Here is a 19902-nt window from a genome sequence, read left to right as displayed (position 1 = left end):
GGTTCCAGGGAGATACCTAAAACACCCAGGCTGCTTCCACAATAGAAAGAAGTTCTCTGAAAACTGTAAGTGGGGCCCTATTGCTGAGGACAGCATCCACACAGCTTTTAGAACTTATGCTGTGCCTGCATAAAGTCTGTACACCTATGTACTGTACTTGTTGGTGAGAAGGAACTCTGTGGGCTACAGAAGCACAGACCCAGCCATAAAACCCTTAACCTATAATCTATCCTGCCTGTAAGATGTGCTGGAACAATGGTGATGCAGAATTCGTGGGTTTCGCAGACAAATGTTTGGTTTAACAAGAGGGAGTCTGTGCCATATATTGCCTAGATGGCCAGAACCTGGAGACTAGATAGCCCTGAGATATAGGGTAGAAGCAAACGTGACTGGCCAACAACAACAACAAAAAACAAAGAAACAAGGAAATTACTCCTATTGATATTCTATTGTAATCATAGAATGGTGCCTTGTCCAGTCTTCATCAGAGAGACTTCCTCCGGCAGCAAATGAGTATAGATGCAGAACACACAGCTAAGCAAGGTTGAAAGAGGTCTCCATTGGGTCTTTCCCACTGGAGCTCAAAGAACACATGGAAGAGGTGGAGGAAGGATTGTAGGAGTCAGAGAAGATGGAGGACACCAGGAGGATATCACACAGCAAATATACTAAGCACAGCTCATATATGGATTCACAGAGAATGAATTGGCAAGTACAGGGTATCTGTAGGTCTGCACCAGCTCCTCTGCATATATGTTATGGATGATAGCTTTGTGTCTTGTGATACTTCTAACAGCTTGTCTCTGAGCTTTTTCCTACTCTTGGGGCTCATTTACTACTATTTGATCATTTTATCCAGCCTTGATAGTTTTGTTGTGTTTGATTGTTATCTCTTCAGAGTCTGCTCTTTTTCTGAATGGCAGATGGAAAAGGAAAAAGGAGTGGATCTCATGGAGAGGAGAGATGGTGAGAACTGACTGGGACTAATGGAAAAATAAAAAACTGTGGTAAGAATGTATTGTTGAGAGAAGAATATAGGTTCAATTTTTAAAAATTAATTATTTTTAAAAATAAAATAACCTCAAATTTTCTAAATAAATTATGTAATTAGTAAAATATACATTATAGGATAGCCAACAGCAAAATGAGGATAATATCAAAATGATCTAAAGCATTTCAGTGATTACATATTGCATGTGGTTGGCTGGTAGAATTTGTTAACGAAAAACATTACACTTTGTACCTTCCCTGCTAGAGAAGCTTGAGTCTGCCTTGAGATGAAAACAAGGGAAAACATGAACAAGGAAATGAATAAAACCTTTAAAGAAAGCCAAGAAAAACAAAGAGTTGAGGAAAAATAATAAAACCATTCAATACCTAAAAATAGAAATAGAAACAATAAAGAAAACACATATTTGAGGAATTCTGGAATGAAAAACTGAGGAATTCAAAAGAAAACTACAGAGGCAAGTTTCAACAACAGAATACTAGAGACAGAAGAAAGAATCTCTGGCATTGAATATAGGGTATAAGAAATATATATATATATCAGTAAAAGGAAATGTTAAATCTAAAGTAATTCCTGACATGAAACATCCAGAAAATATGGGACACTATGAAAATATACAATGTGAGAATAATAAGAATAGAAAACCAAAAGAATCACAGCTCAAAGGCCCAAAAGTATTTTCAGCAAAATCATAGGAAAAAATTTCCAAACCTAAAGTAGATGCCTATAAATGTATAAGAAACATAAGACTAAATCAGAACATCAAATAGATCAGAAAATAAAGTCCCTGACTAAGAGAGAATGTCTAAATTAACAAACTCAGAAATGAAAAGGAAATACACAACTGATGAAATCCAAAGAATCATTAGGTCAGACTTTACAAACCTCTACTCCACAAATTTGGAAAATTAAAAAGAAATGGATAATTTTCTCAATAAATACCACTTTCCAAAGTTAAATCAAGATCAGATAAACAATTTAAATAAACCTCTACCCCTTAAGGGAATAGAAGGAGACATTAGAAGTCTCAAAACAACAACAACAACAAAAAAGCCCAGGGTCATCTTTTTTAGCACAGAATTTTACAATACTTTCAAAGAAATTAATGCCAATGAAGGGATATTTCCAAATTCATTTTATGTGGCCACAGTTACCATAGTGCATGAACCGTGTAAAGACTCAAAAAGGAAGAGAATTGCAGTCCAATTTCCCTTGTACATACAGGTGAAATAATACCAAAATACTCGCAAACCATTGGCAAACATTTCCACAGGACTAGTAGGGTTTGGAGAGAAGATACTGGCTTGATCTTTCATATTCTTCATATTTTTTCATTATGTTTTGGCATGTGGATTTTTTCTTTCTAAGTCTGTTTTGGACAGAGAAGTTTGGGGAAGAAGAAAGACCATTGGGGCAGTTTGATCCTAGAGGTTAGAGCAGAATCAGGCAGACAGAAGAAACTGGCCTGGTGTATAGAATGTGTCTCCTCATCCAAGCCGGGAGTTTTGGGATAGATCTGCCTGGATGACATAATTTAATGTGATGGAAGAGGGGCCTGATATTGGAAATAGGTAGAGAAGGTCCAGGCAGAAGCCTAGAAACTATTTGTAGTGCAGGCATAGGAGGCCAGACTAGTCAGTACACCGGATATGTAACTGAGAGTCACCTGGATAGACTCTGCAGAATAAAGTAGGAAAAGCAATGCATAATGGACCTGTGGGTGAGTGTAGGTAGGTCAAGTAGAGGCACAAATCTGGAGGTTTGCTGAAGTTCTGGTGGAGGTAGCCAGACTAACCCCAGGCACTGCGTGTGGGACCTGGCTTAAGTTGGTGGATTGTGAAGACCATGTGTATGGGGATGTCCACGACAGTCACTGGGGAAGGGCATAAGAAGATCACAGGAAGTGTAGCTGAGTGAAGTGATTTGAAACAGACCAGGAGTGACCTGTCAGGAAATTTTTTGAAAATTGTCTGGAAGTAAAGCAGCGTGTTTACAAATGAGAGTGCATAAAATATGCATACATTACCACTTTCCATCATTTTCTTCATGAATATTTAAAATGGTCCATGTGGGCTTCTTACAACATGTTCCAAGCCCCACAGGAAACTGAACTATTCAGGGAATCAAGAAGAAATTGTACAATTTGACTAACAAGAAGTCTTGGGAATTAACTTATTAATGAAACTGTAAATATTCCCTCAGTTCTTATAATTTATCCTGTACCTTAGCGTCATTTATTCTTTGGGCCAGAAGGATACCTACATGTGTACTTTGAGGCATCCTTCTGGCCCAAAGAAAACTTTCCAAGAAGCAAAATTAACTTCATTGTTTAGCTTCAGAAAGAAAAAAAAACCCAGTCAGTGTAAAGAATGCCTGAGTGATGGCCTCTCAAGGAAGAAAAACAGCCAAGTAAGTAATAAGGATATCTGAGGTAGAGAAAAAGAGAAAGAAGAAAATAAGCCATATGATGACAAAAGTGATGAAAGACAGTTTTGATGGTGTGATATAAATGCTGAAATATTTACTTCTACTTCTTTAAAGAAAATGATTTTTCAATGTTTAATCACTCATTTATTCAGCAAGTTGTTTTGTGAATGCATGTGCTCATATGTGCACCCATGCCATGGAATGAGTAGGAAGGGATTCAGACAACGTTGGGAGTTGTTTCTTTCCTTCCACCTTGCTGAGATGGTATCTCTCTTATTGCATCTGCTGCTAAGCATACTATCCATGACTAACTAGTACAGAAGATCCTCATCAATTCTTCTGTATCCACCTTCTATCTTGCTTCAGGAACACTGAAATTACAGCTCTGCTTCACAACAATTGGCTTTTTGTGAGGGTTCTAATGATCGTAGTGCAGCCACCAGGCTTCCACACCAAGCAATTTTCCATACTGAAACACCGTTTCTGTCCTCCAAAACTGTTTTTATCCAGTGTTATCTTGTCCAAATCCACTTCCACAATTCAAATAATAGGATTCCCAAAACTATTCTGTCAACAGAACTTGAATTATTCCCCATTTATTCTTTGGAAATCACTGGAGATTGTGAGACTCTTCTAAAATCTTTTCATTTCAGAGTAGTGAGATGATTCAATGGGAAGTGTCCTTGCTGCCAAACCTAACAACTCAAGATCTACCCCCAAAAACCCATACAGTGAAAGAAAAGAATCTACTCCTGTAGGCCATCCTCTGGCCTCCCCACACACACATCATGTCAGACACACAACACACACATACAAAAGAAATAAATACACTTTTCTAATTCCTTAAATTCTGAGAGGTGAATACTAGGGCCTTGCTGCGTAGTCAGTCTAGCTGAAATGGTAAACTCCAGGGTAAGTGAAAGAGTCTGTCTCAAAAAAATAAGGTGGAGAAGCTACTGAGTCATACATCCTCATTGTCAACTTCTAGCCTCCAAATGTGCCCATATAGGTGCACACACACACACACACACACACACACACACACACACACACACACACATAGAAGAAAAAATAAAATAAAATCTGGTCACAACTCCCACTTCACAACTTACTGTTAAAATGATTTAACATATGAAATGTGTTAATTATAATAGCTGTAAGATTAGTATTTTATTAGATGTTATAGAATGTGAAACTACTTAGGGGCAGGAAACGCTAGGAATCAATGAAATGAGTGGAAGTTATCCTAGTTCCCTAAACAACTGCAATAAGCCTATAGGGAGAACTATTAGCTGAAATATAAATTTACCAAATAACTAGAATTTAGAAGAAAAATGCCAGGCAGATAAGTTTAAATCTCAGCATCTGCAGAAAGAAACACAATCCGTGCCATTTTCATTAAGCCAGTATGGAGGCCAGCTGCCCTGTGGACAAGCAGGCACAGCTAAGAGGGGATATTCATGGAAGAATGGCACAGACTAAAAAAACAGAGAAAGCATGCTTCAGCTCTGTCCAGTACCTGAAGGAAGGAAACAGAAGAGAAAACAAACAAGAAGCTATACCCTTCTGAGTCAGACCTCTGAAAGGCTGACAGACAGAATCAAAGCAAGCTAGCTCATTAAAAAGCTGACATCCCTCTGTCTTTTGAAAATGGCTCAAAGTGAACCCAGCTTCCTAGGGTTAGTCCTTCCTTCCTAAAGGGTTATCCTTTAACCAGTTCACTGACCTGTGAAACAGATGTTATATCTTCATCCCTGCCAGAGATTTTATTCTCTTGACAAAAAGCAATCTACTCTTACTGAGCCTTTACTGTTCTGTGACATTCTTATAGTCTAGATGCAATATTGTCCACAAAAACAAAAAATACAAATATCTACAAGTGTCTTGAATATGGGATCTGTGTATCTTCAAGTTATCATTCCAATCAGTAAGCCCAAAGCTTGATATATGGCAATCACCAGTAATTATTTCTGGTGTGAGCATGTAAATTAAAAAGAGGATGGGGTGAAGATGATAATTCAAAAGAAATTCAATTGTTTTCAGGTTGGACCAGGGGAAAAGAATAGATATTTAAGAACTACTTTAAAGTTATCAATTAAAAACTAATAGGACCCTTGATTTAAGATAGCTGTGTAGCCAGAAACTCAAGTCCATACTTAGTACTGCAGTTAGCGTGTATCATAATATAAAATTAGAAAATCAAAAACAATTTTTAAATGGATTTCTTAACTGTTTGGCTCAACTAGATAGATAAATAGTTCTTGTTTTCTCTGCCCAACCCCTGCTGTGATATGTGTGTCGATATCAAGAATCTTTCTCAATCTTTCTGTCTTGTTTTTTCTTTTTTATTAGTCCATATATTTTGATCACATTCTCCACCCTCCCTCAACTCCTTCTTGAACCATCCTTTCCTTCTTCACCTACCCAAATTTCTTTCCTCTTTGACTTTTTTCCCATGAAGTCCAAATTATGTTACCCATGTATTTATAAATATGTGACCATCCACTGATGCTTCTTCAACCTGCCAGGAGCCACAAGGTTAAAGGAAAGATTACCCCTCTCCCAACAGCTATAAATTGCCAGTACCTCCTTAGCTGGTAGTGTGATGTGTGCCCACCTCATCACTGTCTATTCTGGAATTAACCGAAATGAAATTCCCCGGTATATTGATGAATCTAAAAAATCATTTTTAATGAGAAAGCACAGACCCAGAAATACCAACATCACATGTTTTCTCTCACTTATGCAGGTTAATATTTGAATCTTCAGGTATTATGTATCTCATTTGGAATAGCCATAGTCATCAGAAAATTAGTAAGGAGCTATGGGGGGGTTAATGGAGAGGAATTAAAATAAAGTGATATGAATGGGTAAGTAAGAGTAATGGAACAGGAAGGATTATTTATTCCTTTGAAACAGGGACTCTCAGTGGATCCAGAGATCACTAAATCAACTAGGCTCATTGCCCACGGGTTCATGGAAGCCTCTTTGCTCTGAAATCCCAGCACCAGGATTATATGTGCTCAGCACAAGAATGATTTTATGTGACTAGTAGGCATCCAAACACAAGCCCTCATGTTGCACTGCAAGTATTTTACTAGCTGATCCATCTCCTTAGCATAGTTTCCATAATGTATAGGAAGCAACTAGACAAAGCCTAAAGGTATGTGGTTTAGATTTTGAGACAGATCACATGAGTCCATTTGGGCTTGGGACAGGAACAGAGATAGAAGAAGAGAACCTTTCTCTTTAATTATAAATGTGCTTCTTCTTATACATAATTTATTCCCACTGTTTTATTTTTATTACATGCATTTATTCTTTCTCTTTCCTGTGTGTGTGTGAATGGGTGGAGCATATCTGCTCATACACGTGTAGAAGGCAGAGAACAACTTATGGGAGTTGCTTGTGTCTTTTCTCTATGTGGGTTCTAGAATTTCTCAAGTCAACAGGCTTAAGGGTAAGCATCTTTGCTCATTCAACCATTGCATTAGGCTGTGTTTTATTTTTAATTGAGACATATTGATAGGATTCAGATTGATGTTTACATAAATACATACATTCATACATACACACATACATACATTTGTTGATCAAATCCATTTACCATTATGTTATTCCGACTTCTGTCTCTCTCTGTCAACTTTTCCTGTCCATAAGTAATTACTCTTGATCTTTCCATGTTATCTTAATTTCAGTTTTGACATATGAGAGAAAATATAGGATACCTGTCTTTCTATATCTGTCTAACTTAATCTCCTTTAAAAAATCTTCCAATTCCATTATTTTTACTGCAAATTAAAGGCTGTAATTCCTTTTAATGGTCAAATAATTCTCTATTGGATATACCATATTTTCATTTCCAATCATATACTAATACACACATGGGCTGATTCTATGTCTTGGCCATTATGGGTAATGTTACAATAAACATGGACATGCAGATAGCTTCTCTGTAATCTCACTTCCTTTTCTCTAGGTATTTACCAATGGGAGTTATATCTGTAATATATATATGTATATATGTGTATATATGTATATGTATATACATATATATATGTATATATATATTCTTTAAGAATTGCCAAATAACTATAATCTATGTGGGTTTTCTTTTCTGATCATTTTTGTGTTTGCAGTTTTGATATATTTTTATTGAATCTTTTAGAATTTCATAAATTTACACAATGTCTTTTGATCATACCATATATATGTATATATATTATTTATTTGAAAAATCTTCTTGCTGTCTTCCATAGTGACTATACTGATCAGTATCCCTATGTAAGGGTTCCTCTTTCTCCACATTCATAACAGAAATTGCTTTGTGTTCTTTAAATATCCTTAATGCAGGTTCTCTGTAGCCCAGGTTGACCTCAAAATCATTATATCACCAAAGCTGTTCCTGAATTCCTGATCCTCCTGCAATCACCTCCAAAGTGCTGAAATTGTGTGCTACCATATATCCCTGGTTTGCTGTTTCTCATCTTGTTGTTTTCTTGTTTGTTTAGTAATAGACAACCTTTTCATTTTTAATTGTTTCATAGTATTTTTTAATATTCATTTACTTATTTATTCATTTAGAAATGATATCCACATATAGCTCAGCTGAAAATCTCAGAAGACAACTGAAAGGACTCAGTTCTCTCCTTTCTCTATGTGGGTCTCCAAGAGCACAATCAGGTTCTCAGACTTGTTAACAAGCAACTTTACCGATTGAGTCATCTCACCAGACCATTCATACATTTATTTTAAAGTATACATTTATTTTAAAGTAATGAGCTTTGCATTAAAATATTTTTGCAAATCCTCAGCACTCACAGAAAAGTTTGGCATGACTGCACATACCTGTAACACTGGAGTCTGAGGGTAAAGACAGGAGGATCCTGGGATTACACTGTACCTAGGAAACATTCAGGGTCACTAAGAAACCCTATCTCAACCAAAAAAGGGGGGAGGGGAGCAATAGAGGAAACATTTGATTCCTCCCTTGACATGCATGATGCCTTGTACACCAAAACACACACACACATGAAATTAAATTTAAAAAAATCAATCTTTCCATTTTCTTTCCCATGATGTTCTCAGCATTCAAATCATGTACATGTAAGTAAAATTATATGATCTGAGACAATTTTATTCATATATTTAGTAATATATTTTTAAAACTATATGTAACAGCAATCAAGGATAAAGAGGACAGACGCCATGAATCCAAAAGGAAGCAGGTATGAGAAAGTGAATATTTGTGAGGGTTTAAGGAAAGAAAGAGAAAGTAGGAAATAATATAATTGTATTTGGAGTTCAAAAATTTTTTAAATATTTAAGTAAAAAGAGAAAAAAGAATTCAAAAACTATACATTTTCGCAATATTTATGTGAAATGGGAATATTCAGAGGATTCTGAATTTAAGCTTCGAAGAGTAAGGTAAAACGAATAGTAAGCAAAATTCCAAGGCACTGTAATTAGCTAAACAAGAACTGGAAAGCTAACTTGTCTTATCTTCTAACCTATTTTAATACTATCCCTTAACTTCTTGTTTTAATACTCCCAAAAGAGTTAATCACATGGAACCACAAAACAAAACCAGTGCATCTGAATTCATCCTCCTAGGACTTTCAGAAAAGCCAGAACATGAGCCCGTCCTCTTTTCTCTGTTCCTCTGCATGTATGTGGTCACCGTCGTGGGGAACTTGTTGATCATCCTGGCCATCAGCTCTGACTCTCATCTCCACACTCCCATGTATTTCTTCCTGGCCAATCTGTCCTTAGTTGATTTCTGTCTAGCTACCAACACTATTCCTAAAATGCTGGTAAACATTCAAACCAGGAGCAAGTCTATCTCTTTTTCTATGTACTTTTTCCATTTTTTTGGCATCATGGACAGTGTCTTAATAGCTGTGATGACTTATGACAGGTTTGTGGCCATTTGTCACCCATTACATTATGCGACTATCATGAACCCACGCCTCTGTGGGCTGCTGGTTGGTGGCCCATGGGTGTATTCCTGTTTCATCTCTCTCACCCACATCCTCCTCATGGCTCGTCTGGTATTCTGTGGAGACAGTGAGCTGTCCCACTACTTCTGTGATCTCACACCACTTCTCCGGCTTTCATGCACAGACACAACAGTAAACAAGATCTTTGTCCTTATTGTGGCAGGAATGGTGATAGCCACACCCTTTGTCTGCATCCTTGCCTCCTATGCTCGAATCATCATGGCCATCATGAAGGTCCCCTCTGCGGGTGGCAGAAAGAAAGCCTTTTCTACCTGTAGCTCCCACCTGTCTGTAGTAGTCCTTTTCTATGGGACCACCATTGGGGTCTATCTGTGTCCCTCCTCTGTCCGAACAGCTGTGAAAGAGAAGGCATCTGCTGTAATGTACACAGCAGTCACCCCCATGCTGAACCCCTTTATCTATAGCCTGAGGAACAGAGACTTGAAGGGAGCCCTGAGAAAGTTCATCAACCAAAAGGTCAGCACATCCTCCTGATCATCAGAGCCTTGGGGAACTTCTAGCCAGCAGAATCTAAATATCTGAGTTCCTCAACTTAAGTTGGAATTGCATGTGAAGAAAGAGTAACTATGCTTTATTCTGAGTTACAGAAACATAACTGGCAATTTCTGGTGGCTTTTTTAATTATTGTCCTATTCTGATTGTTCTTTGTTGTCAATTTGGCACAGCCTAGAATCTCCTGGGAAGAGGGAATCTCAGCTGGAGGATTACCTGGGTTCAGTTGGCTTTTGTGTATGTTGTCAGGACTTAATTTAATTGCTAATTGATGTTTGAAGGCCCAGCCCTGATCCTTGCTGTATAAGGAAGGCAGCTGAACACAAAACAAGCCAAAATTATTCCCCCATGGGTATTGCTTCAAGTTTCTGCTGAATTTCTTCTTTGTTGTCCTTCAAAAAATTGCTGTAACCCCTAACTAAATTAGACCCCTTTCTCCAATAAATTGCTTTTGGTCGGTGTGTTTTCTCACAGCAACAGAAAATGTAACTAGAAAATTGCCCAAATGTGGGTACCAGTAAATAATTCTGATTATGTCTCACATTGTCCTCACAGAAAAATAAGACTATTATTTCAGATTGGATTTTCCCTGCTTCCCACCCCCTCTCTTCTGCAGTGTTCACTGAGCCTATATGACCATCTTGTTTGCTTCTGAAGGCCAATTAAATTCAAACTACCAAAAATAGCTTACAGTAATAACCCCATGACTGTCTTTATCCACTGCTATTCTTTTCAGGAAGCATCTTCTCAGACCAAAGGTGGGAGTAGCTTTTGTCTATGGGTATAAGCATAGGTGTTTAGAAGGCAATTTTCTGTCTTGTCAATTTGTCAACACAGAGCCTTGGCATAATTAAGAGTGGTGCTGGAGGCGTAGTTCAATGAGTACCATGCTTGATTAGTATGCACCGTGCCTTGGGCTGGATCTTCAACACTGTAAGACCCAGAAAGAGATTAATAAATATGAGGTTACTATTGGCGTAACAAAATACATTGCTCCATTATAAACATTTTTTAGACCATAGTAATAATAAGTGCACTTTAACATACAAATAAGGACTACAGCAGGTGGCTTGGTGAATAAAGCTCTTGCTGCACAAACACGAGGACCAGTGTTTGGATTCCCCAGGAACCAGATGTACATCTGTAATTCCAGTGTACCTACAGTGAACTGGGAGGTAGAGACAGCAGAATTTCCACAAGCTCACTGGCAGGCCAGCCTGGCATATACAGCATTTTAACAAAGGATCCTGTCTCAAACAAGGTGTGAGGTGAGGATCCACATTCAAAGTGATTCTCTGACCTTCACATGCTCACTGTGCATACATGTCCCATATATATATTCATACACACATACTGTCATCATCGTCATACACAAGCACACCTTAATAGAAAAATGTAAAACAGCTATAAGAAGTAGAATAAATTCATGAGTCAATAGAGATCCTGTACTGAGTGCAATGTATCAACTTCCTCTTGAATTGACTAAGGTAATTCCATCTTGTCCTAATTCTATTTTATGTATGTCTAGACAGTATTTTGTCTTTCATTCCCCAATAGTCACATCCACTTTGACAATGCTCTTGATGCAATCCCTGACCCTGAACAAATTCCAGATGTATTAATCAAAATAATTAATGTTTGTGCAAGTTAGAACATTAAACTAAAATAGATAAGCAATAAATCAAAAATAATTGTCGTATGGTATCTACAAAATATTGCTAACCTCTACAAAACAAGACAGATGTTACAAGGCTACTCCAAACATCTCACGGATGTAAATGCCCCCAGTATTGATATAATTGACTACCCCCAAGCTCTGACACCAAGAGAGATTTTGGAGATAGTAGCCTACTCTTGGTCTATGCATTATTAAAGGAATCTTATACTCTTAATTAGCTTAATTAGCATGGTTGCTGATAATTTTCCCACATGTATTGTTTCACTCTGAGTTGAAACCTTCCCAAAAGCAAGGAGTCTGGGACTCATGAGACTTGGGCACTAAATAAAGTTCACATGGCACAAAAAACTGAAACTTACAGAATTCATGAGGACCCCTTCCCAGGGATATAGAAAGAATAAACAGCTGCTGGGAGAGAAGAATAATCATCCTAGCCATGAAGAGGAGATGCTCTACCCTGTCTAGGTCCCTAGAGGTCATGCAGAGAGCTCTAGGTCACTCAGCCTGGCATGGGCTCTGGCGATACAGTTGATTTGTGTTATCTCCGCTCCTGAAAGTAACCCAAATAGACACGTATTGTCTTACTGGGCCTGATTTTATTGCAATCATTACTTTGATCTGTAAGTTCTATATCTAGGAGGGATAGATATGTATATGTTGTGCTCCCCAGCAAAAGTCTCGCACACTATATGTTCCTGTATTTTGAAATAACTTGAAGGATTTAGGTCACTTTAATTGAGAGTGATACAATGCACTCTGAAGTTACTTCAGCAATGATGTCACTAGGTTATAGAAAATGTCAGTCACCTTATGATCTTATAGCACCACTGTCATCTATGTAGCATGTCTTTGTAATGTCATTTTCAACATATGGTTCTCCTTGTTAAGTTTTAATCTACACTCAGTATTTATCTTTATGTTCACAGGTATGCATTTCTCTCAACATAAGTCAGAGAAGCTTTTTTCAGTGGATAATAGTTAATAAAGACACACATATACACATAATTAAAAATGAAAATAAATTCTTTATTTGAAGTGAAAATTGGTTTTCAATATGACTCAGTGGGTAAAACCCTTCTCAGGAGAAGCTTGAGAACATTAGTTTTATCCTCAAAATCCATTTTTCAATCTAGGTATGCTGGAAGGTGGTGGCACATGCCTTTAATCCCTATGCTCAGGAGGCAGAGGGAGACAGAGGCAGGAAGATTTCATTGAGGTCTACAAAGCAAGTTCCAAGACTATTGGGATCATTATACAGAGAGACCCTGCCTCAAACAAACAATAAAGAAGTAAAGAAATAAATAAAATCCAGGTACAAGATCACATAGTTATAATCCCTACACTACTTGAGCAAGATGGATGCAGACACAGCAGAATCACATGAAATATCAGCTACCTACAAAGATATGGAGAAATTTCTTGATAGATACCACTTACCACAGTTAAACCAAGAACAGATCAACAATTTATATAGAACTATAAGCACTAAGAAAATAGCAGCAATCATTAAAGTCTCTGAGCAAAAAAAAGGCCAGCTGCAGATGGTTTTTGGCACAGGAATTCTACTAGACTTTCAAAGAAGACTGAACACCAATACTCAACAATTTATCACACAAAATAATAACAGAAGTAATATTGCCAAATTCATTTTATGATGCCATGCCACAGTCGCCCTGATACACAAGCCAAACAAAGATTCAACAAAGGATTACAGACCAATTTTCCACATGACCATTGAAGCAAATATACTTAATGAAATATAGATGCAGAGATACAGAGAGGGAAGAGGTGGGTGGGGCTTGTCTCTTACAGGGGACCTTAGTGTATGTTCAGAGAGACCAAGTAGTCAGGACCCTGAGCTGGCTAGAGTACTGTCTGAGTATGGACAAGTGCATAGTATATCCTGCCGGGTCATCAAGGGCAGGACAGTGCAGGTGCCTGAATGCTTACAGGTTCACTTTTGAAGTCCCTGTTTCGTGTTTTTATACAGTCACGGAAAATGCTCCAAAGGATTCCGAGGCAAGAAGTTGCTTTAAGTGCCTACTCCCTTGTGACTAGTTTGCATCCAGATCATATGTCTCATAAACAAAAGCATGTATTTGTTGGGTTATCCCACTCCCAACTCTAAGAGCCAAGAAGCAGACTGTAAGGTATGTCAGAGCAGTGTTTGAAATGATGCTGTTAATGTGTGTGCTGTCATTGTGTATTATTGTATTAACAGAAGGCTTAGAGTAAGGAAGAAATGCTTTGGGTAAACCAAATATAAACAAGAAGTAAAGTAATCACACTTTTGTTAAAATCACTGCCTTAAATACCACTGAATATTCTTGGTTTGGTTTGATTTGACTGAATCCTATTTTTACCATTTTATCATGATGGAATTACTAGTTGTTATGAATATTACGTAATGGAGACCTTGGCATCTGGGGGACAAACACACAAGGTTACTTGGAAAGCTTTATTAGGGGAAGGGAAGGTAGTGGGAAAGGGAAAGAAGAGAGAGACAGAGACAGAGACAGAGAGACAGAGAGAGACAGAGACAGAGACAGAGAAAGGCAGAGAGACAAAGACAGAGAGAGAGAGAGAGAGAGAGAGAGAGAGAGAGAGAGAGAGAGAGAGAGAGAGAGAGAGACCTGCCTCTTCAGAGAAATGGCAGAAAGAGCAGAAATGGGTGGAGTTTGCCTCTTAAAGGGACCTTCACACCTGCATACAGAACCAGGGTACTGCTTGCCATGCACAAAGTTGGCACACTTTTCCAGGTCCCTATGGGGTGGGACCAGGTTTTCCTGGATTGCAAAACTAGTGACATTATTAATCTCACCAGTTAAAAATAAGACCACTAGCATAATTAAAAGCCAAGTTAGAAGCAAGCTTTAATTAAATACTGGCCAGGTAGATGGGCTAGGGCCTGTTGCATCACTGGGTTTCCAGAAGATGGCACTGAAGCAAGTTTTGCAAGGGTTTAAAAGGGAAAATTCACGATTCATTTCATTTCCTATCAGGTAATTAGGGTCAAACATGCATGCTGATTAGTGTACCTACAGCCTACAACCAATCAGGGACAAGTGTACATTCTGATGTATTTACTGCATGTGAACCTCCCACCCACATGTCTTTGAGCATATCTGGTACAGATGGATCAAACAAACTTATTTAGGGACAGGAAAAACACATGGCAAATTATCTCCCATAAACAATAGCCCCGGGCATTTCAGGAACTATCTGTCCTTGGACAAGGGCCTTGCAGAGCAGAGGCATTTTTGTTTCATGGATTACTTAGGCATGGTAATTAAAATTTGAAATGTAACTTTGGCTCTCACAACACATGACACATAGGTGAAATATAGTTAGCTATGAAAGCTAGAATATTTTTCTGTCTAGCCTTAAGCTGTTATTTGATAGAACAAAGTACATTTCATAATCATAACTTTTTATTATTGGTCTTGTCAGTATGCCTTTGGGACATAAAAATAAATTTCATATTCAATGACATGATTTTCTTAAAATATGAATTTTCCCTAAACACTGTGAGATCTGCATGATTTCAGTGCTCCAGGACTGTAGTATGTGTTCCACACCCACCTCACCTTCCTTTGCAGGGAGAATGACTGCACTCTACCAACTGTCGGCTCTTACATTTTTGCTCTTAGTTATATAGATTGTGTTTTAGACATAACAGCAGCACAGGTTGGGAATGGTGAGGCTAAGAAGATTGCTGAGCACATACACCAATGATACAGGAACACAGTGGGTGTGCATGTACCATACACACATGCAAACACACATTGGATGGGAATACAACATGACTGAGGGTTTTTCTGCTGAATTTTGAGGGCTATAACATTCTTTTATAAGCTGCTTCTTTCTTCTAGTGAACAAGATTTTATATCTGCTTTATATGACTTTCAGCTGTACACAGGTTTCATTTTGAATAAATAAATTTTAATGCTAAATTTTTGAATATTTTTTATGACTATGCTCCTGACTGAAGTATATGACTGGTAGAAAATAATGCCTTTACCAGATTAGGTACCTGTCACAACTAAGAAGCAAAGAGAGCAATATGTCTGGAAGTATGGCTCTAGGAACAGTTTGAAGTTAGTATAAATGTTTTATATACTTTGTTATAACACAACAAAGCTTTTGCAGACAACCATTTGCATCTATGCAGTTAATGAAGAAACATCCTATCACAGAGAACTACAGTCAATGAGCAATGTGATTTTATATTCTTTTTTTGTTGTTTTCAGATTGTATTTTTTACTTAAATTAGAAACATGAATGCTTCACATGTCAATCCCAGCTCACTCTCCCACCCCTCCTCACTTATCCCTCCACCAGCCTGCCAGCTCCCGAACCAATCCCCACATCATTCACCAGGGAGGGTGAGGCCCTCCTTGGAGGGATCTCCAAAGTCTGTCATTTCATCCAGGGCAGGACCTAGGCCCTTCCCCATGTGTCCAGGCTGAGAGAGCATGCCTCTATCTGGAATGGGCTCCCAAAGATCATTCATAATTCTTGATAAACACTGATCTACTACCCAAGGCCCCAGTGATAACTGTGGCCTCCTCACTGAGGCTACATTTACAGAGTCTGCATCAGTCCCCTGTTGGCCTCTCAGGCATCACTCGGGGATTCAAGAGCTCCCGTTTATCCAGTCAGCTGTCTTTGTGGGTTTCACCATCATGATCTTAACCCCTTTGCTCATCAATCCTCCATCTCTGTCACTAGGTTCCAGGAGTGCAGTTCAGTGTTTAGCTGTGGGTATCTGTCTCTGATCCCATCAGTCACTGGATGAAGGTTCTAGGATGGCATATAAGGTAGTCATCAACCATACCATCAAGGAGGGTCAATTAACCAACTGGCAAAGTAAACTTTTGAATATTCTTAACAGCTTAAATTTAAAATGCAGCATTTTGGCATTTGCGCAACAAGTTACTCATGTTTAAAACAGGTTTTTGTGGAAAAAATATGTAAAAGCTTTTATGTTCACAGTGGCATTAGCCTATGAGTACATTTTATTTGATCTCTCCAACTTTCATAGATGAAGTTGTACTCTGATTCTAAATGCTGATCTATGCATTTTTTTACTCTTTGAAAGAAGTTTGTCTAAATATTACTGATAACAGGGATTCAACTCCAAGTAAATCACAACCATATTTTAAAAACAATTTACAATGTTGTTGTTATATGTGCATATGACTATAAATATGTGGGTGGGAGTTACAAACTTCGAATTATGTGATGTCTGTGGGGATCACAGACCCTGGCCAGAAACCCACCCCTCCATCAGCCTGGGAGCAGGCAGCTGCGAGATAATGTTTACTGAAAACATGTTTACTGAAAACAATTCAGTGCCATAAAGCTCTTGATAGGGCTCTGATAAGGGCTCGCTCACTGAAACACGATGACTTTGATCCCCCTACAGCTAGCTGCTTCTTCCTGCTCCCTGCTGCTTCTCCCCATTCTGGTGCCTAAGATTTAACCACCAGCCAGGAGGGTGAGAGGTCTGTGAGAGCTGTGAGAGGTGTGTGAGAGCTCAGTTGGAGAATTCTGTGTGTATGGATGGCAGAAGTCTTTAAAAAGGGAAGCGTTTTTTCTTGGGGAGTTCTCCTAAGCCGACTTGGGGAGCATAAAGTTTTCTTAACGCAACTGACCGGTCCCTGTGTCATCAATCCTCGCCACATTCTCGGATACAGGCTGCTCAGCAGGTGCGACAATTGGAGGTTCTCACCGAGATCGTGAAAGAGAGGTAAGTGAGCCGGTTCGTCTCTTTTTCTGGCCAGACAGATTGGGGAAAAAAGAAAAGAAACCATGGAGAATAGTTCTGGGAAGCTTGAATTACAGTATCAAGTTAAAAAGTTACTTGAAGGACATGAGACTACAGTAAAGGCTAAAACCTTAGAAGGCTTTCTAAAATCGATCCAACGAGCCAGTCCATGGTTCATTACTGAGGGGAGCTTAAATATCCCAGATTGGGAGGAGATTCGCCGTGATCTTCATCAACTTTTACAAAAAGAGGGACCTGAGCCCCTGCCCCCATCCACATTCTCCTTATGGAGATCAGTGAGGGGCGCACTTTTGACAGATAAGGCTAGCCACCGCCAGGTAGTCCAGGCCACAAAAGAGGCTTTTTCAGAGTTACAAGAGACTGAGACTTAAGCCTCCCTGAGTTCTGAGGCAGAGTGCCGATGAATCATCTGGAGAAACCCTGCCTGAAACTAGAGGCTCCATTGTTAGTGAGGATGAGGAGGAGTCTCTTAGCAACAACAAAAGAATGAATAGAGGTCTCAGGGCACGACCCAAAAAGAGGAACTCCAGTCACAATCGGGTATATCCTACTCTGTCAGACCTAGAAAATAAAAATAGCTCAGACTGTGACTCAGAGTCTGAGAAGGAACGGTTACTTGCTGAGGTCGCGGCCCTTAAAAAGGCACTAAAAAGAACTTGAATTGAAAAAAGACAGGACTGGGAGAGAAACCCTCCTCCATACTCTAAAATGAGGTACTCCTCCTTCTCGGACCTGGAGGGAAGACCCAGAGGAGGGGTCCAATGCTGTCCGGTGGTGGCCCCAGTAATGAAAGTTTCAGACCCAAACAATCCTGAGCGGGTCATTCGGCGCCATGACCCTTTAAGTTTCAAAGATATGAAACAACTGAAAGAGGCAACTCTAAATTATGGAGCACAGGCTCCCTTTACACTTTCCTTAATGGAATCTTTTGTGCCTCTTAATTTGACACCTGGCGATTGGCAGCAGCTTTGCAGAGCAGCTTTTTCCAGGGGATATTATTTGATTTGGAGAGGTGAGTTTCAAGAAAGATGTAGCCAGACAGCCCAAAGGAATGCACAGGCCGGACAGCCCCAGAGAAATGTGGAGATGCTTACTGGGAGTGGTCAGTATGCCACCGCTCAACAACAAATGTAATATGACATCGCTGTCTATGCACAAGTGGCAGCAGCAGCCCAATGTGCTTGGAAAGCATTGCCTTCCAAGAAAGGAGGGGATCACCTGTCCAAAGTCCTTCAAGGACCCTCCGAACCTTTCAAGACTTTGTAGACCGCCTCAGTCAGGTAGCAGAGAGAATATTTGCGGGCACTGGGCCTGCAATGCAAGTTATCAAACAGATGGCTTTTGAAAATGCAAATAAGTACTGTAAGAGGCTCTTCACCCCACCGCAACAAAAGTCTAAATGACTACATTCAGATCTGTAGAGACATTGATGGTAATTTCATCCAGGGCCAAGTGTTAGCTGCTGCTATTCGACCCCAAGGGGGAAAAGAAAGATCTAATCAGGGAGGGAGAAAAACATGTTTCAGCTGCAGTAGGGAGGGACACTTCCATAGAGAGTGCCCTCAAAATAGCACTACTAGTCTCAAGAGACCTGGTTTATGCCCCTGCTGCCAAAGGGGATATCATTGGGCCACTGACTGCTACTCTAGAACTGACTTGGGGGGCAATTTCCTTCCTGCTAATAATAATCTAAAAAACTGGAAGAGGGCCCTGCCCCATGGCCCCAAAACCAATGTATATGGTGCAATGACCCCTGCTGTGGGCAGCAGCAAGATTCGTTTACTCCCCCAGAGCAACCCCTTCATATCTCAGACCTCCTTAGAGCCACTTTAGGCAGTGCAGGACTGGACATCGGTCCCTCCGCCCGGGCAGTCCTAACACCCGAGATGGGGATCCAGGCCCTCCCTACTGGGGTAACATGGGCCATTGCCCCCAGGCCCAGTCAGACTACTCTTGGGATGGTCCAGTACTATCCTTCGAGGCATCCAGATACACCCCAGTGTTATAGACCATGATAGTGAGGGAGAGATTAAAATAATGACATCAGTGGACAGTGGGGTTGTTGCCATCCCAGCAGGAGAACGGACTGCTCAGTTACTCCTCCTCCCTACAGCTCCTTGTGAGGCTCGAAAATTTAAAGAGAAAAGGGGTAACCAAGGTTTTGGAAGTACTGGCCCAGCAGTATTTTGGGTAGCCACCATGGAGAACCGCCCCCAGCTTACATTAAAGATAGAAGGCAAGTCCTTCAAAGGCGTTTTAGATTCTGGCGTGGACATTTCTGTTCTCTCAGACAAATTCTGGCCCCCTGCCTGGGCCAAGCAGGAAGGGAAGGTGTCCAGGGAATAGGACAGGCTGTGCCACAAAAGAGCCTCAGAATGCTAAAGTGGCAAGATTCTGAGGGCCACACAGGGTTTTTTCAACCATATATTTTGTCTGGCCTCCCTACCAAACTCTGGGGACGAGACCTCCTACGAGAAATGGGAGT

The 19902-nt window shown here is 39.6% G+C and overlaps 1 protein-coding gene across 1 annotated transcript; it reads left to right on the top strand.

The window, feature by feature from the left end:
* The first annotated feature begins 9000 nt into the window (after window positions 1-9000).
* Window positions 9001-9930, top strand: LOC121135859 (olfactory receptor 24). The gene has a single exon (XM_040735220.1). The coding sequence runs from the start codon at window positions 9004-9006 to the stop codon at window positions 9928-9930; it is 927 nt and encodes a 308-aa protein (XP_040591154.1). The 5' UTR covers window positions 9001-9003.
* The last annotated feature ends 9972 nt before the right edge of the window (window positions 9931-19902 follow it).

The sequence above is a fragment of the Mesocricetus auratus genome, unplaced genomic scaffold (assembly GCF_017639785.1).
Source record: "Mesocricetus auratus isolate SY011 unplaced genomic scaffold, BCM_Maur_2.0 Super-Scaffold_100044, whole genome shotgun sequence".
Lineage (NCBI taxonomy): Eukaryota > Metazoa > Chordata > Mammalia > Rodentia > Cricetidae > Mesocricetus > Mesocricetus auratus.
The sequence above is the reverse complement of the archived record's forward strand: the minus strand, read 5'-3'. Positions and strand labels throughout refer to the sequence as shown.